Here is a 20,399-nt window from a genome sequence, read left to right on the forward strand (position 1 = left end):
CCCAGGACTTGGGGAACCTGAAACAGCCCCTGCGGGCTGCAGGAAGCAAAGATGGTGATGCTGATGGCGATGGTGATAATGATGGTGATGGCAATCCTGCCGCAGCGCCCGGCCTCAAGAGAGCCCTGGCCCTCTGGCCCTGGGTGCCTTGAGGCTGGAGCTGGGGTCTGGGGGGAGGGGCTAGCTCCAGGATTCCACGCTAGGAGCCAGCAGGGTGTGTCCAGTCCAGATACTCCTCAGCCCCTTCCTGTGCACCTCACTGACTCTGACCTCACACGCGAGGGGAGACGCTGTAGCAGGTATGTCAGTGGCCCTGACCCCCTGCTGCTCCTCAGGCACCCAGGTCCCCTGACCAAGGGCAAAGGCAGGGAGTTTTTTTTTTTTTTTAAAAAAAGCAAAACTATGAGATGATTGCTCAGGAAAATTGAATGTTCTCCTCATTCCTTAGGGAAGCAACAGCCTAGAGTATAGAACACACAACCAGACTCTAAGATGATAGAGTCGGCTGCACTAAAATCATACTTTACGTCTGATGTTTCACAGTTTAAGAAATGTACTTCCCCCCTTCATGGCTGCCTCTGACCTTCGGACAACCCTACAGCACAGGACCGAGAGACGACAATTTTCTCTTCTTTTTACAACGGACGCCAATGGCCACTTTGTCAGGACGTTGGGAGAATTGAGTTGCATGATGTAGCCAGCACGTAGATCTCCGCATGCTGGCAGAGAAAAGGTTCTCTAAGATAATAATCAGTGAAAAAGCAGGGGGAGAACAGTGACGTATGTAATGACTCTGTCTGCATCCAGTGTGAAAGGTTAGCCACCCAGCTGGATGCTTGGTCCGCCCTGGACCCTCCCTGTTGTACTACTTAGCCCCTGGGAAACAACCACCCTAAGTCCCTCCTTCATTTATTCATCAGGCTTTCACCAGATACCAGTCCCAATCACTAACTCTTTGGAAGAGCAGTTTGGCCGTCCCTTCCCTGGGGCAACAGTGACCCCCTGGCCAGCCGAGCCTGGCCACCTCTGCCCAGTGCCGGGAAAGCCACTGCCCTGAGCTGCTCACCCGGTCTGGGCTCCGGGTAAGAGATTTGGCTTCCAGACCCCATCTCCTCCCTAACTCTGCAAGCGGCCTTGGGCAGACACCGGAGCTCCAGAAGCCACAGCTACTGTCGCAAAGGTGAGAGTGAAGGAAATGATGCCCAAAGTGGGGTGACCCCTGGCTGAGGAGGCCCGTCTAGCTGGAGGGGCCACACACTTAAAACTCCAAGTCCAGGTCACTTTGAAATGTAGCCAGCCGCCCCCCTCCTTCAGTTCCCAAGTTCTCTTTGTCGGCACCACTGTCCCGCACCCCCTGCCCCCCTACTTCCTAGAAGGAAGAGAGCAGGTGTGTTTAGCATAGGAAAGAAGCCGGCAGATTGACAGGGTGGAGGCTTTGAGATGCTATCGATCCGCCTGAAGCCAGTAATTCTTGACCTGGCCAGAAAAGGTCTAAGGTTTAGATAAAGCAGGTCCTGGAGCCCCTGCCCCAAACACTGTCGGGGGTGGGGGTGGGGGGCGGGAAATCTTCGCTATATCGCCTGGAGTCTGATAAACTGAGTCTTAAAAATGCTCTTTCCTTTTTGTCCATCTGGAATCACCTTTCCCTGCCGCCCCAAAGGCACAAAAATTCAAAGAGCTAATCTCTTAAATAGTTCCCTTCCTGCAGATCACTCAAATTCCAGGGAGCTTAATCAGAGGTAGGGGCTGCTGGTAAGATACGCCAAGACTTGCGAGAGTCTTTTTTTTTTTAAAACCAAATAATTAGTCTGTCTCTCTCTTTTTCTTTTTTGGCCGCGCAGCATGCGGGATCTCAGTTCCCCGACCAGGGATCGAAACTGCACCCCCTGCAGTGGAAGCGCAGGGTCCTAACCGCCAGGGAAGTCACGCAGGAATTTTTACTGTTCACTCTCAACAATGAATTACTTAAACGTCAGTAAACTGGGACTTTCAAAGTAACAGGTTTTGAGTTTTTCTTTCTTTATTGAAACTGTATTTTATAGACCTCTTGAATTCATCAATCTGCACTCCAAATTCACCCCTCCTACCCCACGGGCTCCTTCTCCAGCTCAGGGCACAAAATCTCCAATTAACCTTGTGTTCAAGTTGGAAACGTGGGAATGGCCTTCTCACCCACATGGGCGCCCACCTCTGGGGTCCTCCCCCCTGCTCCCCATGGGGTCCCCTCTCAACAGAGAACCTCTGAACCGAGAGAGATCAGGGTCCTCCTCCAGGGCTCCCCATCTAGGTGCCTGCCAGCTAGCTCTCCAACCCCACCCCCAGCCAGCCGCCCTCCACACCCCACTGATCCTGCCGCAGGGCCTTTGCTCTTCCTGTTTCTTCTTCCTGGAATGCTCTTAGCAGTCCTGCCTTACTCAACACCGGATCTCTCCAGGTTTCCCCTCAGGTCCCTTTTCACAGAGGTCTCCTATATACGCCCTGCAGGAAACATCCCCGTCACTGCCCCCTTACCTTGCTTCTCTTCATAGAACGTAGATGTTTTCCAGTCTCTCCCAATCCCACATGTTAGCTCTAAGAGGACAGACTGTGTCTCCCAGTGGCTCTTGCAGCACCAGGAATGGGCTGGGCACAGAGCAGGTCCACACAGCCAACAGCTGCTGAAGGGGCAAACCTGACCTTTCGTCAGGTCTCAGCTGAAACCTCACCTCAGAGGCCCCCCCGCCCCATGCAGTCTCCCCTGTTCCCTCCCCGGCATCCTCTTTACACCATCAGTGCTTATTAAAACCTGCAATTACGTTTGCATTTTTCATCAGTAACATCTGCCTTGCCTTCTGGTTCAGGGGTAGGCAAACTGCAGCCCGAGGGTGCAATCCCCACTGCTGCCCGGTTTGATAAAGGTTTTGCTGCACAGCCATCCTGCCTGCTTGGTGGAGTGGCTGTGGCTGCTTTTGTGCTACTAGGACAGAGCTGAGTAGTTGTGACAGAAACCTCACAGCCCACACGTCTAAAAGGCCAGGAGGGAGGGAAGGAGGAACAGGAGGGAGGGGGGAAGGAGAGACGGGGGTGGGGTGGGGGGCAAGCGGGGACAGGCAGCAGAGCACACTGGTGGTTCGGCAGTTTTACTCAGTGGCTCAGCCCTCCACCTTCAGGAGCCTGCCCACTACCTCGTTCCTCTGGGTCCCATCAGTCACTTATAAATAGTGAAACAAAAAAGCCACGGGAATTTGCTGGCTCCTGTTCGCAAGTCCAGGCGTCGCCTGCTTCAGGGGCAGGATCTTGGGTAAAGCACGTTCTGAGCTTTCCGCCTGTCATGCTGGAGTCACGTTCAGCCAGGCCTTTCTCCTCCAGGTTCACTGCCGGCCCTCCTGACCACCCAGCAGAGAACCCCAGCGGGCAGGGCGCAGGCCCTGGCACTGAATCCCACTGGCTGACGGTCCCACCTTGGTCAGGGTGCGTCAGGCTTTGACTGGCTGGGCCTGGGCTGTGTGCCCAGCCCTGGTGTGCATCCCACCCACTGCACACGGGAGCCGGGCGGCTCGCGGGGTGAAACAGCCAGGTACTGTTACCCAAGGAAGGGAGGGCAGGCTAGGCCAGCCTTGGGAAGTTTTCAATTCCATCTCAGGACTCTCTCTGCAATGGGAGACGAGGGATTAGCTTACAAAAATTCACCAGTGCAGCCAACTTCGTTGGTATCTTTTAGTCGCACATTAGAGATACAGTTAATGGACGGGAGAGAAGTCACAAGCCTTTCCAATCTCTGTTCTATGCTTTTCCTCCCTGCTATGTAAAATGCGTTTCCTATTCACTTATTTCAGCAGCTGTATCAATAGTTAAGAGCTGCAAACGAAGCTGACAATCACTTGGTTTCACACAAGAAAACAGAGACCAGAAGTAAAGGAAGGGAGCATCAGTAGTTTTGCTGAATGCCCCACTTATTCTGCAGTCAAGGTTCAGGAACGTGGGGACACAAGTGCGGGTGGGGTCTCTGCGGCTGTCACGCCACAGCCACACTGAGGGGCGTGATGACGGCGTCTCCGCACAGCAATCCCCTCTTTTGTTTAAAGCGAACACGGTGAGGATGGATTACCCATCACCAAGCCTCTCTGGTCTAGTCTTTAAGAACCAGCGGGGCCTTCACTTGTTCGGCCACCTCCTTGCCGGCCAGCGCCTCGACAATCGCCAGGGCAAACTCGAAGCTGGTTCCCGGCCCCCGGCTGGTGACGATCAGGCCGTCCCTTTCCACGCGGTTCTCTGAGTAGCTGTAATGATCTTCGAAATAAAAACAAAAAAGGGTTATGTCCCAGCGGGCTATGCTGGACAGCAAGAACCACCACTCAGCAGTCCCACTCCCCTGCAGCACTACTACTGGTCTCATGAAAATCAAAACAAGAACAAGCAAAAACCCCCAGGACAACAACGAGGTGGCCAGTCCCTCGCGACCCTCAGGCACTCCCAGCTCTCGGAGCACAGCGGGAAGATACCGAGGCCGCCACGCACAGCAAAGAGCAGGAGGCGCTACCAACGCTGAAATGAAGTGTGTGAACACATGTGACTTCAACGCAGCTGCAAAAGCCCTCGGATGTATGAGGGGGACGCCAGAGTGAATGCTAAGCAGTCACGTTTCTATTCCACAACACACCCAAGTGTCAATTCTGTGAAGTGAAGGGGAGAGAATACACACTCGAAAGTATGACGGCAGGAGTTCAGGAAACGCCACCCCAAAATAGGCTGCTTTGCTTTACTGATTATTTTGAGCTAAAAGCACTTGAAAAACAGCACAGGCAGGGAGAGGAAGTGGCTTCCTCGGAACCTCCTTTCCTGCCTAAAGACAGATCATCCGGAAGGAACTCAGAAATCCCCTCCCGGGAGTCTCATCAACCGGGAGAGAAAACTAGAAGTTGACACCACACCCAGACAAACTTTGTCACAACTACTACTCCTCCCAGCTACTCTTCGAAGGGTCCCTTCAACTTTCCTAAAAGCCAATTACGCTCCCCTGAGAGGCCTACCTCCCCGTCTCCTTTCTCTATTAAGATGGTATTTAAGCCAGAATTCTAAACCACCTCAGGGAGTTACTCATTTTTCCCTGGGTATCTCCCATGTATACATGTTAAGCTTGTTTTTCTCTGGTCAATCTGTCTTTTTTTTTTTTTTAGGGGTCTCAACTAAGAACTCAGAAGGGTAGAGGGAAAATTACTTTTCCTTCCCTACAAAATGCTGGAGGAAAGGGGGATGAGGGTGAACTGGTGTTGAAGGTAGAAACTACCTGTGATACAGACTAGCTAGGTAACGCACACACACGTGCTCTGCTGCCTCAAAATCAAACAAGCACAAACTACACATAAGGGATCGGGAGCGGGGAGGGAGGCGCAGAGGAGGAACCACACTCACTCGTCAGGGACTATTTTCCTTTGCGGCCCCAGTTGGCTGTATTTTTGCAAATGTAATAAGAAATGTGCTTCTTCTATATTCCCAGGAAGTAAATGACACTATCTCCGGGCAAGTCTCAGGGCACAAAGCTGGGATTCCCCGCACCAGCCCCCACAGCTCTCACCCTCCACGCCAGGCAGGCGTCAGCAGACCCTCCCTCCACGCACGCGTGCAGCACCACGGCCCCATGCAGCCTGCCCCACAGCCCTCTCGTGCCGGGAGCTGCTGCCGGGCACACTGCACTCTTTCCGGCCCCACGGGGGGCCTGGGCTGCTCCCTCTGCCCAGGAAGCTCTTCTCAGCGACTTGCTCTTTCAATTTCAGCATCAGCACCAAGCCCTCAGAGAGGGCACCTGTGAGCCCTCTCTAAACCAGGTCCCTCAGGTCACTCCATCACAGCGCCCTCGCAGCGCCGAGGAAACAATACGTCTCCTGTTTACTGTCTATTCTGTAAAACGCTGAGCCTTCACCTGCCCGTCTGGCCCAGGGTATTAATGGCACCAAGGGGGGGCCCCCGAGGACCAGGTAAATGAAAGAATGAATGAATGTTCCTCCGCCTGCTGCCTTATTGCGGGACCTCTGCGTCCAGCCTCCCTTCTGGCTGCCCTTCCCTCCACACTCAGCACCACCAAAACGGGAACCTTTCCAAAGCGCAAATCAGAGCACACCCAGTTCCCCCAGGAGAAGCCTTCGCCAACTTTCTCTAGCACCTTGAGGTGACCCTGAGCTCCACGTCACGGTGCACAAACCCCGGGGCCTGGCCTGCGCACAGAGACTGGACCGGAAGGAACCAGAGGGGAGACGGAAAAGAAGCCGCATCCAGGTGGGAGCAAACGGTGACCTGGATGGGACAGCGGCAACGGAGAGGAAATGAAGGTCTGAGATGTACCTTGGAGATAAAATGCCCAGGCCTTGGGGAAAGACTCGATGTGGAGAGACATCAAGGATGACTCCCAGTCGCCTGTCCTGGGCAACTGGGTGGGTGGGTGGTGGTACCACTCAGTGACGTGGGACACGAAGGACAGAGGGTCCTCTGTGAGATCCTGCCACACCCAGTCCCCGCAGGGAGAGCCAGGCACACACCGCCTCTGAACCGCTCCCCTCCCCCATGCTCAGTGCAGACCTCCTGCCAGTCCCCCCCACCCCCCCGAACACCTGAGGACGTGGCTCTATCTTGTTCCCTTTTCTGTTCCCGGAGCCTAAGGAAGAGCTCAGGAAATGCCTGTTCAGTGAACACATACAGAAAAACGTCTCCTGGGACTTCCCTGGCAGTCCAGTTGTTAAGAATCCGCCTTCCAATGCAGGGGACAGGCGTTTGATCCCTGGTCGGGGAACTAAGATCCCACATGCCGTGGGGCAACTAAGCCCACGCGCCGCAACTACTGAGCCCGCGCACTGCAACTAAGACCCAACGCAGCCAAAAAAAAAAAAAAAAAAGAAGTCTCCAGTCTCCTGAGCAAGATGCTTCTGCTGTGTTAACGAGCTTTAGAAACCACGTCCTGATGCTCATGTCCTTTCAAAGTGGATGAATAACACCTGCAGTGATTTAGGTCTTCCTAAACCTCATTAAAAATCACGTCACCCTCTGAAATAACTGACTACAGTACGTGAAACATTTCCTAGTTACACTTTTTTAGAAGAAAAGTGGATCCCTGGTTTGAGGGCGAGAGGTTTTCCTAATCTAACCTCATTTCCTGATGGTTAAAGATCATTTTAAATGCTGAACTAGGAAACCGGCTGGGCTGGGTCTCCTGGAGCTGAGATGGACAGGTCAGCGGGAGGCACGTCTCTAAATGGTTCACTTAACAACCTCTTTGTGGGTAAAATATTACAAATACAGCCTAAACTGGTTAAAGATGTTTAAAGGTTCCATGGTTCTAAGAATCTCAACCAGGAAGTAGACCAAAAGGTCTACTTACGGACCACCTCCACCTAGTGGCGACAATGAAGAAAACGCCCCGCGCACCAGCCAACTCCCGGCCAACCCGCAGGAGGCATTCATTCCGTTAACTTTAAGCAAACACCCCAAAGCCTCTCTCAAAGCCCAGAGATCAAACACCTGGGGGGGCCAGGGGGCAGCAACTAACGGCAGCTTTTACCTGCACACCCCTCACCTACATGGTCTGGGCGCCACAGGTGGAGGAGTCGCCACAGAGACGGGGCGTCCCAGAGAGCCCGAGATATTTACTATCTGGCCCTTCAAGGAAAAGCCGCCGACCCCTGAGCACAGCAGTTCTGGGTTCAAATCCAGGTCTGCCATTCAGTATCTGTCTGACCCCTCTGAGCCTCCTTTTTCTCTCCTGTAAAATGGGGATGATACCAACCTAACAGGATGATCATGGGAACCCAACCGAACCAAACGCCAGCAGAAAGTGGTGGTGTCACTACCGCAGACGTGGCCAGGCAAGGGCAGCCTGTTCACTGCGGCATCCCCAGCACTCAGCACACAGCCAGGCCTACTGATCTTAACACGACGTTCACCACGAGGACGAGACAGAGGGCCTCCCGGAGGAGACATCCAGGAAGCGATTACAGCTCCACCTCTCAGAATGTTCTGAAGGGGCAGAAACTGCAAACATTTTTCTCTTATACGAGGACTTACGTGTAAGAGGACAGAATGCAATGCTGGTAACTTAGGCGTGTGGGGGGCCTCACCAGGACAGAGGCGGGGGCCCCAGTTCCGGCCCAGCTGCAACAAGTGGCCTCGCCTCCCCAGGCGAGGTGAAGCCAACACCTGCCTTGCTGGGCACCGGGGCTGCAAGGCTCGAGATAACACGCAGGAATATACCCTGTAGGTGCCCGAGAGTTAACGATCTCATCTTTTTCTAGTTCTATCAGCCTCAACTTCCTGAGGCGTTACAAGGAAAGAGCCACAGAGATACATGTGCAGATAACGGGGAACACGTTCCACTCCTTCCTTCTCATGTGTCGTAACTACTAAAGGAAGCCCGACTCTGTTCTTTCTAACCCTCCCAAACCCCTCCATCAGCTCAAAGTAAATTAAATCCCTACAATAAAAAATGCCCAGAAACCAGAGCCTTTAAAAGAAAAAGTCAATTTTCACAAAGATGGCTTTACTGACAACTTCGTATCTTTCTGCCAACTAAACTCATAGATTGCCCAAGAAAACACTACTTTGGACCAGATTTAAGAATACGCAGAATCTGCAACACCGAGAGTGAACCTGACATAAACTATGGACTTTGGGTGATGACGACACATCAGTGCGGGTTCATCGACTGCAGCCAAGGCACCGTCTGGTGGGGGAAACAAAGCTGACGGTGAGGGGGATGGGGTGGGGTACTGGGGGTTTAGGGAAACGCTGTACTTTTTTGCTTAATTTTGCTGTGAACATAACACTCCTCTAAAAAATAAGGTCTATTAATCTTTTTAAAAAGGCAGTGAATGAAAAATGCATCACTTTACTTTGCGATGAAAGCATTAACATAAGAAAAAATTTACTTGCCCTACTTTTAGTTCAGAATAAGTCCAGAGCAGAACAGAGATAGACAAGAAAATCTATCAGTCGCGCAGCTGTTTTCAAATCCGCTTTTGATACCATTAGTCTTTTATTTTTTTTCCAACATCTTTATTGGAGTATAACTGCTCTACAATGGTGTGTTAGTTTCTGCTGTATAACAAAGTGAATCAGCTGTACGTGTACATATATCCCCACATCTCCTCCCTCTTGCGTCTCCCTCCCACCCTCCCTAACTATTAGTCTTTTTATTTAGCCACTGGTTTTTGGTTGGTGGGTGTTTTAAACAGAGCCGGTCACTCGGTCTCCCTGCTGGCTGAACGCCAGTCAAACCACTTTTGGCTTCTAAGTGGGAATCTGTGATTCCCTGCACTTATCCACACCAGCGTGACTTTCCTTTCTCTCTGCATGTTCCAGGGTCTCTGCCTCCCTGTGATATGCACTCCAGGGACAGGTGGCAGAGGAAGATACCACCTGACAAAAGACACTACCTGGCTGGTGCTCTGAATGTCACACTGAGAAGCAGTGGCTACACAGTTGTACATCCAGGAGCTTGGTTACATTGTTTTGCTGTTAATTACACACTGCCTCATATTTCTAAGTCTGATGTACATGTCTCTGCAAGCTGTTAACTCTTGGAGGGCAGAGACAATGACATGCTTTTTAAAAATAATCTCCAAGTGACAAGCAACAATATGAGAATTTTTTAAAAAGTTGATCAATTATAGGTTATACTATTAGGTTAAAAAAGCAAGCTGTAGAATGTACTTACTAGATCTCATGTGAGTAACAACATTAAACTGCAAAGGATAATGAGTATGTGCAGAGAAAATTCTAGAGTTTCACAGGAAAACTTAATAGAAGTTAAATGTGAAAAGTAGAAAGGTGCTGGGGAAGTTAGAAGAGAAACACTTCCTTTTACTTCACCCCTTTCTGTACTGTTTGCATTTTTATTTTAACCATGAATAGAAATTGTTTTCATAAAAATAAATGAATGAAAGTTAAACACCTAGCTGATATTTATAAAAGAAGCCCATGAGCGAAGGAACAGGCCTGCCTGCCACCCGGGCCTCCTCTGGAAGAAGGGAGCAATGTCCATTTTACTTTGGACTGTGGGCAAAAGGGCACATTCTGAAATCGCTATCCAGGTTTAAAATTTACCCTCAGGCCGCTGGCAAAGTATTGAGTAAAAATACTCGTTAAACTGGCATTTTGCGCCACTCCGAGCCAGGCTGGCCTTTGGCTCAGCGCCTGCGTTCCCGTTAGGGTGCATGTCTGCAGACCCACACCGTCAGGGGGCACACACGTAGACACCCACACCATTAGCCCGTCTCTCTCACTGAAACACTTGCAAAGAAAGTGAGGAACACATCACACCCCAACCCCCAGAGAATCCCTATGTACTACTGTCTACCAAGCGGGAGACAACGCTAGCCTTTTGGCTCATTACAATATAAGCATGTACTTACTTCCGTCCATCATTTTGTCTTTAGCAAGTGGGTGTGTTGTAACTTTGCTTCCAAAACCTATTTCATGAGCCAACAGAGCCGTAGGTCCTAAAAAGAAGATGAATAAAAAGACTTAAATGTAGACACAGAAAAACTCATGTTTTAAAAATCGCAGCAGCAAAACTATTCTTCAAAATCAGGGGCTCTTACCTAAAATATGCTTATGATTCTGAAACTAAACACTTCTTAGTATGAGAGGTAAAGTGTGTTTATAATAAACCACCTGCTGAGCACATGCGGCAAAAACGCACAAACTTAAAACACATCAATAACCATTTAATCAAAAATATCTGCTTTTATAGCTGAAGCGCAAACAGATAAATAGAACATGTCCCCTCGAGGGACAGGCTGCAAGTGTAACAGGGGTACAAAGGAGGGGGAGACCACGGAGGGCAAAACGTCCTGCTTACCCTTTGCACATGGAAGATTTAGTTACACATTAAAGGCAACTAATACTCTCTGAACCCCTGGGCTTAACTGCTATTGTAGAGACTAGTTTTATTTTTCTACTTGAGAATGAAAAATTAGCACTCATCCATCTGTCTATCCAAATGTATCAGGCGGTAGGATTATTAAAATGAACGGGACATTGTCCCAGCCCCAAAGGAGACACCTGTGAAATGCCCACGTCTGAGATACAAAGGCATTGGCGTTTCTGTCTCACGACGACGCACTTAAGAACCCTGTGCAAATGCCCCCTGTGGTCCTCTACATGCTCCCTCTTAAAATGAAGGTTAAAAAAAAATATGCCGCTGCTAACTTGAGATTTTTATGAATGGTCAACTTCACTGCTAATCACAAGCATATGTTGTAGGTCACAGTCCTCAAATAGGGACTAAGACAAAAAAGTCCCTATTTGTTATCTTAAAACTTTTAGAAAAGTAGTTTTTCTACCTTTTCCCTCTAAGCCACCAAAAAATAACAAAAGAAAAACTTTCTAAGGCCTAATGTCACACCTAGAAAAACTTCAGAAGAGCACCGTGGCCTTCTAAGTGGTTAGGGCACTGTGGTTAACATCCCAGGACGGACTCTGCACACTTTAACTCCAGCAAACCCAAGCACTTGCTCTCATGACCTTTCGTTTCACAGCACCGTTCCAAGGATAAAGTGGTTATATAACGGACCTACCTACAGGCTACTCAGATCTTACCTGCTACTAACAGGAAGATCAAACAAATGATACGTAATTACATAAGCTTTCTGTCTTAACGTCAGGTGTCAGTTTCATACTAAGTCCTCACTTATATCTTAACTGGAAAGTCTCTTAAATATACTTGACGTCCCCTTCCTCCTTACTTGTATGCTGCATATGAGAGCTATGTTTGGTAGCAAATACTAAGAGTGTGTAAAAATTGAGTAATTATCTCAATTTTTATTTGATGTATTCATGAATTACCTTTAATTCTTATTTTGTAAGATTTTAAGAAAAAATAATTTCCTACGTCATATATTTTAAAGCAAATTTCAAGCGAGGACTGATCGTACATGAGGACAGCAGGTCATACAGTGAGCGAGGAATTTTTAGGCCGCTCCCTCCAGGTGATAAAATGGCTGCCTATAACATCAGTGACTGTACGGTAAGCTCAAAATTACTGCTTGCCGGTGCTTCAGAATCCTAGCTGGAAAACTCGAGGGGACACTTAACTACTCCTATTACTTGAGATTCCGGTGGATGAAATGTGGCCGAGTCCGCAACAGGGGTCCAGCTCTGAGCAGGGAGCAGAAGGTTTAGGGAACAGAGGGTCCAGTGGACAGAATCACCTTGGGAGGCCCAGAGGTGAAAGCCAACAGCGCCACCGTGTGGTGATGTACAGAGGGAACACCAAGCCCGGCAACCGCCCCCAGCTTGCACCTGCAGCCCAGCGCTTGCCCGCAGCCTGCTCGTCACCTCCAGGCTTCCTTCCCCTGCCCCACCCAGAGTGAATCTCGTTTTATTTTCTTCTCAAGGCAGCCTCCCTTCCAATTTCTGTCTCTCCCGTTCACTCCATATTAGGGGTTAAGTTAATATTCCTTCAGTTCAATAAACCGTTCCCATTTCCTAACTGCGACATTTAAGAATCATCTTGTTCTCATCTGCTGATTTAAACACCCGAATCTCTCCCATCACTCGTTCCAACCTCGCTGCAATCTCCTCCCCACGCCATCACGCTTCTCCTATTTTGTGCAGCACCCAGAGGGGCAGTGCAGGACATTCAACAGGACAACAGGTCACTAGCTCTGTTCCCTTTACAATGTGGATGTAAATGACGACAAGGCCTGTGTGTCTTAGCAGCATGGGATTCAAGTCTGCCTGAACACAAAACCCTGAACCAGATGTGGCTGATAATTCTGCTACTTTGGTGACACAAAATGACAAACTGACATGCGGTTTTTACTTGCAACACAGTCCTAAGAGGACAAACCCAGCCCAAACCCTTCCTTTCTTCCTTTAGGTAAAGCACTAAGAATGAGGCAGAGGTGAGGGTCAGCACGTGGGGAGGGGGAGGTGGACTAAGCCCTTGCATGAATGACAGCACCTCTGTCTTCCTCCACAAGGAGGGCTGCAGCTGCTTGGGCTGCAGCGTCCTTCAGCAGACAGAAATCCCCGAGCCCCAACGGCAGGTCAGAGATCAGTGCTGACCGGAACCCAAGGACGGGGCTTGCCAGGTGGTTGCCCCTCAGTCCTTCCCGGTCTTTAATGCAGAGGTTCTCAAACATGTAAAGGGGTCTTAGGACCCCTCTAGCCATTATACGAGTTACATTTATCAGTATCTGCCATGCTAGAAATTAAAACTGGGACAGGTTTATAACATAAGAATACTCGAGCACACAAGCCATGCCTGAATGATGACATCGTCATACTCTGATGGCACTCTTGTGAGAATAAGAAGGAAAAAGGCAAATAATGTGTTAATAGTATCTGCTCTGCCCTTACGAACCCTCTGAAAAAACTCCGAGAACCACTGCTGTAATGCAGTCCCCAGATCCCCGGCCTATGACTTCTTTTAAAAAGTCTATTGTATTGAAGAAAATATCAACACATCATTTTAATTAACCATCCATACATTCATCTCTTTATTTGCTCTTTTTTTTTTTTTTTTTTTTTTTGCGGTACGCGGGCCTCTCACTGTTGTGGCCTCTCCCGTTCCGGAGCACAGGCTCTGGACGCGCAGGCTCAGCGGCCATGGCTCACGGGCCCAGCCGCTCCGCGGCATGTGGGATCTTCCCGGACCGGGGCAAGAACCCGCGTCCCCTGCATCGGCAGGCGGACTCTCAACCACTGCGCCACCAGGGAAGCCCCTATTTGCTCTTTTTGACAAACATTTAATGAAGACCTATGAATAAGGAAAGCACCTGCCAAAATTACACTATGAAAAAAATGCAAGATGGCAGAATATCACCTGATATTAGAGCAAGAAGGATGGACTTTAAAATGGTATCAAAAACCAAAGTATTACTAGGTTTCAAAGATGTGGCGACATCAACAAAGCACCAACAGCCTTACTCTAAATTAAGTGGCAGAGAATACAGTACCTAAGACCCAGCTCTCAACACTGGGGACCAGGCAGGAAGCCCCCCAGGGCAAGCACAGGGCAGAGCTCTGACACTGTGCTGGCCCAATTCTTGCTGACCCTGTGCGGGCAGAAGCGCGTCCTGGCAACGGGGGTTTGTCGCAACAAGCTGTTTACTGAGTGCCAGAGGGGCCACGTTCTCCTCCAGGTCCACCACACAGGGAAAACACTAAGTTTCACAGAACGTAGACCAAAGGCAGGGAGAGGCAGAAAACGGAACTGTAGTGATTTCTGAGATGACACCAGCCTCATGCCCCAAACTAAATACACCGATACAGATGCCCTTCATACCTTAGGAAGGGGAAGAAGTACTGGGAACACGATCTTATAACTAAAGACGACCCCGTCACGTATTTCTTGAAGAAAGCCAACAACACACTTGAACACAGGACGGCTCTGTACTTACCCGCACAGATTGCGGCGATGAGGCCCTTCCTCTTTTCTTGTTCCTTCAGTATCTCCTTCACAGCAGAGGACTAGTCAAAGAAAACCAAAAACACAGCAAGTTGCCATTAAGCTGCAGCCAATCTCTGGCTGGCAACTTTGGCAGAATCTGATTTTAGCTTAAACCACAAGGTCTTCAATCTATTTTTCAACAATACCGCTAAATCATCAATATAAAAACTACCAAATTCGTAGTGTTTCTACATCCTTAAACCCAATCAAGGCATTTATTATAAGAAAAAGGTACCCTTTTCTTAAAGATGTTTAAAGATAAGAAAAGCAACTTCCCTTGGGCATATTAACCCTTGCCATTTTGTACTCTAGGGAGAAAGACACAGAAGGGAGGAAATGTGCTGTTTTGGGTGTTTTCCGACAGCAAAGTAGGGAGTGGAGCTCAGCAGCCCCAAATGTCTGATTCCACCTGCCTCATGCGCTTCTGTGTGCCCTGCCCCTGCCACCTCTCTCTCTTCTTCTTCCTGCAGGCTAGCTCTTCACACAAGACAAAAAGCAGCAGCAGTGGCTTCTTTTATGCCATTTTTCATTCAAGCTGGCAGCTCCAGCCCCCTGCAACCTCCCTAACCCCGATGGTTGAGTAGACAGCCGATCTCTTATCTTTCTAGGCTTAACCCTTCTCACAAGCACAAAATTAATCATTCTGCTGCGGTTGGGGGAAAAAAACAAGTAGTCTTACATTTGAACTGTATTCACAGAATCTGTTCATAACTGTTTCACCAATTCCGCTTACTTCTATAGTAAATGTTATTAGAAACTTTTTTAAAAAATTAAGCTAGAACAGCACTTTGTTAATTTCACCTTTTCCTAATCTATTCACAGCCTCCTTCCTGAAATATTTTAGCAGCAAACCCAGCAGGATATGAGAGGCTGAAGCCCCCCAGCTTTACCTGGCATAAATTCTGTGCGCCCAGACCACCTCCTGGCATAACCACCACATCGTAAGGTCCCTGTAACAGTTCAAAAAATGAAAAAGGACGTGAAGATGTTTCACTTGAAGTGTGCGTTGAGCAGGAACACTTTCACATCAGAGCAAAAAGCTGTTCACAGAAGAACAGTTAAATTAGGGGTTTCTCTATAATGGGATACTGTAAGTAAAAACTGCAGAAAATCTGTATACAGTAACATGAAACGATGTCCATGCTACAGAACTGCAGGCGTTATCATGATCTCATTCCTGTACAAAGAATAAATATACACACGCATGTAGATGCATGTGGGTACACACCTCTCAATGCCTCCACATACATGTGTACAGTATACAGACACTCATGGACAAAGGAGATCGCCAGCTGAGGCAGGGTGGGGGGAGGGCGAGAACAAGAAAGGGACATTTAGCGTTTGACTCTGCGTTTGTCTACACCGCGTGAATTGTTTTCAACAAGAATGTACATAGTAATAAATAACTAAAAACAAAACAAACTCTAAAAAGCACAAAAAGTTTTTCTTAACCTTATGAAAAATGGAACTTGGAGGATAAAAATGATGTAATATTTTAGTATCCCAGATACCAGAACACCCTAGAGGTCTAATGATTTCAAACTTGCTGAAATTACAAATAGAAATTGGTTTAATACAGTATCTTAAATTGTTAAAAGCTTTAAAAATTTAGTCATTAAGCAAACGAAATGAAAATTTACATTTTTAGTCCAACATATACTATTTAGAGTTACTTTTAAAGACTGTAAAATGTCCTATGTTGTTTGAAAACCAAGCAAAACTTAGAACAATATTTGTGAAGTACAGAACTTTTTTCACTCCTTTTGGAAACTGAACTAAACACTAAATAGACACAAGATGTCACCTGTTCTAAATACCCAGACACCACAGGACAAAAAGGAACAGGGAAGGAATATTTACTCCTACTCTCTCATTTTTAACCTGCTATTTAGAAAGTTTCACCAATTTATGTGAAATACCAATGTTCTTACACTCCACAGTCTAGCAAATAAATCTGAAATATCTGGATTTATTAGAAAGGAATACACTTTTTTCTATGCATTTGAGAGTGAGGCATAGGGAAATCAGGCTCCAGGTTCCCCAGGAGAGCAGAGATGGCCGTCCATGAGAGGGCTCTGCTCCAACAGGGTACAGCCTACACTCCTGTCACACCGGCCCGTGAAGCCTGAGCCCGGTGAAACCGTGTGCAAAGTTGTCTGGTATACGTAGCGTGGGGCATGCTTCTGAGGAAAGGGACCACAGCTCTGACAGATTCCCGGAAGTGTTGGTCCCCCTCAAAAGGAAGAACCGCAATAATGAAAAAGTGACCAATTTCAGGGGACCTCTTACCCCTCCCTTAATCCGACCACAAATCAAGTATGAGTTGTTCCATGTAACATGAATCACACAACCACGTCTGTGTCACTGATAAAGGAAAGATAAGAAGTAGCTTTCAAGTAAAGAGTGAAAAATGAATGGGAAATGTCCACTTGACTCTTTTATATTAAGTAACATAATTATAAGCGGAGGACAGGCTGCCTGTATGAGCCAGAACACTGATGAAAGGGTCCCACCCATCCACCCACACTGAGCACACGTGGTATCAGGGACCTGCCAGGTTCCGTGGATACACAGTGGAAAAAGGCAAAGTCCTTCACTTCCCAGGGCTTAGTTTAGTGCCGAAGACGTCCAAGCAAAGTAACTTTCTTAAAATAAGTCTGTGCTAACAACAGTCTTAGATGTCGTCAAGAGACAGTTCAAGAAACTGATAAAGAAGCCAGAGGAAGGAATAATTCCAAGTATATGGAACAAACCTGTTTTTTTGCATCTTCTAGACTGGCATCAGGACAAATGACAACATCTCGGCTACACTGTACCGGGTCTTTTCCAGTCAGACCTGCAATGGTGACCTTAATCTAAGAGAAAGACATCATCATGATATTTAAGAACACTGAAACATAAATTTAGAGTAACATTTCCACAGCTGCCCTGTGTTTTAAAATAACTGGGCAGGAAATACTGCAACCAAACCATGCTGACCTTAGGCTATTAAGATGGCTAAATATATTTAATCACTAGGTCTGTCCCACTTTGCCTGGAACAGTATGAATTAAAGATGCTGTCCCAGCACCCTGTCTGTTTAGCGTCCTTTCTCCCACAAGTGTTCTGGTTTAGGTGATAAATTATATGATCATCCTATCAATCATCCACCTGGCAAAGTTGCTGCTGCCATTTAACCCTCCTGGTATTTTCTTAAGGTAGAAATACAAGTTAAAACAACGAAATACTACTCCGCCTTGCAAAAATTTACAAAGTTGACAATACTGGAAAAAATGGGAATTTTCCTCACTGTTGGTGGGCCCACATATTAGTACCTTGGATAGTCATTTGACAAAATCTAGTAACATCAACCATGCAACTAGCAATTCCTTTTAGGCATAGAGCCTAGAAAAACTGCTAAACCTGTGAACAATGAAACCTGTACAAGAATATTACAGTATTAGAATGCTGTGAAACAGTGTAATAAAGGAATGGATAGACTGGCATATTCCTACAGTGCAAGACTAAGCAGCTATTTTATTGTTTTTTATTTGACCATGCCACGCGCGGCATGCGGGATCTTAGTTCCCCAACCAGCGACCGAACCCGTGCCCCCTGCAGGGGAAGCACAGAGTCCCAACCACTGGACCGCCAGGGAATTCTCTACGCAGCACTTTTAAATAAACAAACTGGATCTATACTTTTACTACAACGTGGGCACTTTATTTAATTATTTTATGGATTGTTTTTGTGCCTCAGTTCCTTCAACTTTAAAATGAGAATGGCAATAATTCATAAGGTTATAAAATTTTAAAAAGTTTATATAAGTGCTTAGAATGATACCTACCACTCAGTAAATGCTATTTAAGCATTCACTATGGTTATATGTGTATATATGGGTTTATACCACAGACATGCAAAATGAGAACCACACTCTTATGCTACTTTAAAGACACGCATACGTCACTGTGAGGACAGCAGTTACCTCTGGGGCAAGAAAGGGAAAGGGATTAGGGAAATTTACAAAGAGGGCTTTGCAATGCCTTCTTCCTTTAAAGCACCTGTTCTTCAAGGCACAGGTCAGAAAGAAATATAGCAAAATGTTAACAAGTAGTAAATGTGCACAGTAGATAAACAGGTGGAATCAGTCCCTGTACTGTCGTGTCTGTTTGAAATACTTCATAAAGTACATGGAACATTACTTTATTCAAAATGACTTATAAAAATCCAAAAATGTTTTAAAAGACAGGAGAGCTAGAAAACTTTGGGGGACATACTCCAGCTCGTCTCATGACATCGACAGGGATGACCGTCTCCATCTCCTCTGCTCCTGTAGCCAGGATGACCAGAGCTCTTTTTGAAGCCATTTTGATGTTGGATTTCTTAAAGATGTAACTGAAAAAAAGAAAAAAGAAAAAAAGATTTTCGAAAAACTTTCACTGCGACTCTGTAAGAGCCAACAACTTCAATTTTAGGAACATTTTTAAGGAGAGTAACTAAGTGCCTCCTAGGGAAAAGGTTTTGATACACAAACACAACTGAACATGAAAAATGCATTTTAGATTAACACTGGTTTTCACAGCATTTCAATTGATGTTTTTTGAGATGAAAACACAGTAAGGTTGCCAACACGCTGGTATTGTTTAGATTTTCTTTCATCATGTTTTTAAAAATCCAATTCCTAGTAATATATTGCAAATGTAATTTTCCAAGACACAAGTACATGGGTCTTTCATTTCACACGACGCGGGGGAGGTATAAAGTCATCTTTTTTCAAGTACTATTTCACAGAGAAACAACTAAACTTTATTAGCTGGGTGAGAAACGAAATACACTCTTTAGCAATTAGCTCCTGAGATTTTTGGAGGGGATTTTTTTTTTAGTTCCAATAACTGCACTAAAAATTCGGGGGAGGTTAACAGTGTTAAATATTTGAACACACTTTTTTTTTTTTAATAACGGAGAAAAATGGTAATTCCCCCTCACTACGCTCAATGCAGCTAGATTCTCTTTGCACTTAGCAAACGCCGTTGTAAACGACGGCTGCTAAGCCAGGGTCTGAATAGTTTTTAGCCTGTTCTCTTTCCGCAGAGTTTGTCTTCCGTGAACTGATCTTGGTAAAACGATGCTAACACACAGAGGATTAACTAGCTCCCGGCTGGTGGGATGCTATGCACGCAAATTCCGGCAGCTTTAGCGTTGCTACTACGCTGGCGGCCTAACGGCGTCCTCTGCTTATGTCAGAAGGCCGCACACTCCTCAAACCCTGCGAGACGTCGGCCAGGTCCGCGCCGCCTCCGGGACCCCCCGAGGGTCCAGCGGGCGGCCGGCGCGCCCTCGCCGCCCGCGGCGCCACGGCCTGCGCACACGCCGGGTTCCCCAAGACCCCGACCTGAACCTCGCCTCTCTTCCCAGGGACGCGGAGACTCGGCCCCTTCCGTCGGCACCTCTACCCGAAGGACAACAGGGCCAGAACGGGACTAACCCAGGACTCACGCAGGTACGCAAACCAGCACGCACGCGCGCCGCCACGCTCCGGTCTCAGCCCCTCATTGCGCAGGCGCGCGCCGTCCGGCTTCTCATCGCCCCTCACTGCGCAGACGCGCGCCGTCCGGCCCGGCTCCTCAGCCTCGCACTGCGCAGACGCACGTCGCTCTCATCACGTTACGTCACGTCCGGCCGAACCCACCCTGGAGAACGGGTGGGAAGCGCCTACCCTTCTGCGTGGAGATTGTGCTCCTGGGATTGATTCCATTTGGAACAACCGGCACCGCGGGAAGCCTGTGGACTCACGTATCCTGCCGAAATCTCCCACATCCGAGGCACGGTCCGGTGTGCCCCCGGCTCACGCTGAATTTAACCCGTTTTTGTTTTTTTTTCCCGCAGCCCATACGTTTTTTGCTGTGCCGGTCTGGAGAGTGCGTCGGCTTCCTTTAAATACTCATTTTCACAAAATATCAGTAGAATTGTTCCTTTCACGCTTCATCTGTGCACTTAG

General features: G+C 47.8%; 1 protein-coding gene across 4 annotated transcripts; it reads right to left on the reverse strand.

The window, feature by feature from the left end:
* Positions 1-3,911: 3,911 nt before the first annotated feature.
* Positions 3,912-20,025, reverse strand: PARK7 (Parkinsonism associated deglycase). 4 transcript variants are annotated; one of them, XM_060141547.1, is made up of 7 exons: positions 19,887-20,025; positions 18,679-18,796; positions 17,176-17,277; positions 15,313-15,372; positions 14,373-14,442; positions 10,377-10,463; positions 3,912-4,269 (listed from the first exon to the last, which is right to left on the reverse strand). In XM_060141547.1, exons 2-7 carry the CDS (start codon positions 18,766-18,768, stop codon positions 4,109-4,111), a joined length of 570 nt encoding a protein of 189 aa, XP_059997530.1. In that variant the 5' UTR covers positions 18,769-18,796; positions 19,887-20,025; the 3' UTR covers positions 3,912-4,108. The 4 variants fall into 4 exon arrangements, with proteins under 4 accessions (XP_059997530.1, XP_059997531.1, XP_059997529.1 ...); XM_060141548.1 differs by having other exon boundaries at positions 19,898-20,012; XM_060141546.1 differs by having other exon boundaries at positions 19,794-19,923.
* Positions 20,026-20,399: the final 374 nt, after the last annotated feature.

This window comes from Lagenorhynchus albirostris, chromosome 2 (assembly GCF_949774975.1).
Source record: "Lagenorhynchus albirostris chromosome 2, mLagAlb1.1, whole genome shotgun sequence".
NCBI lineage: Eukaryota > Metazoa > Chordata > Mammalia > Artiodactyla > Delphinidae > Lagenorhynchus > Lagenorhynchus albirostris.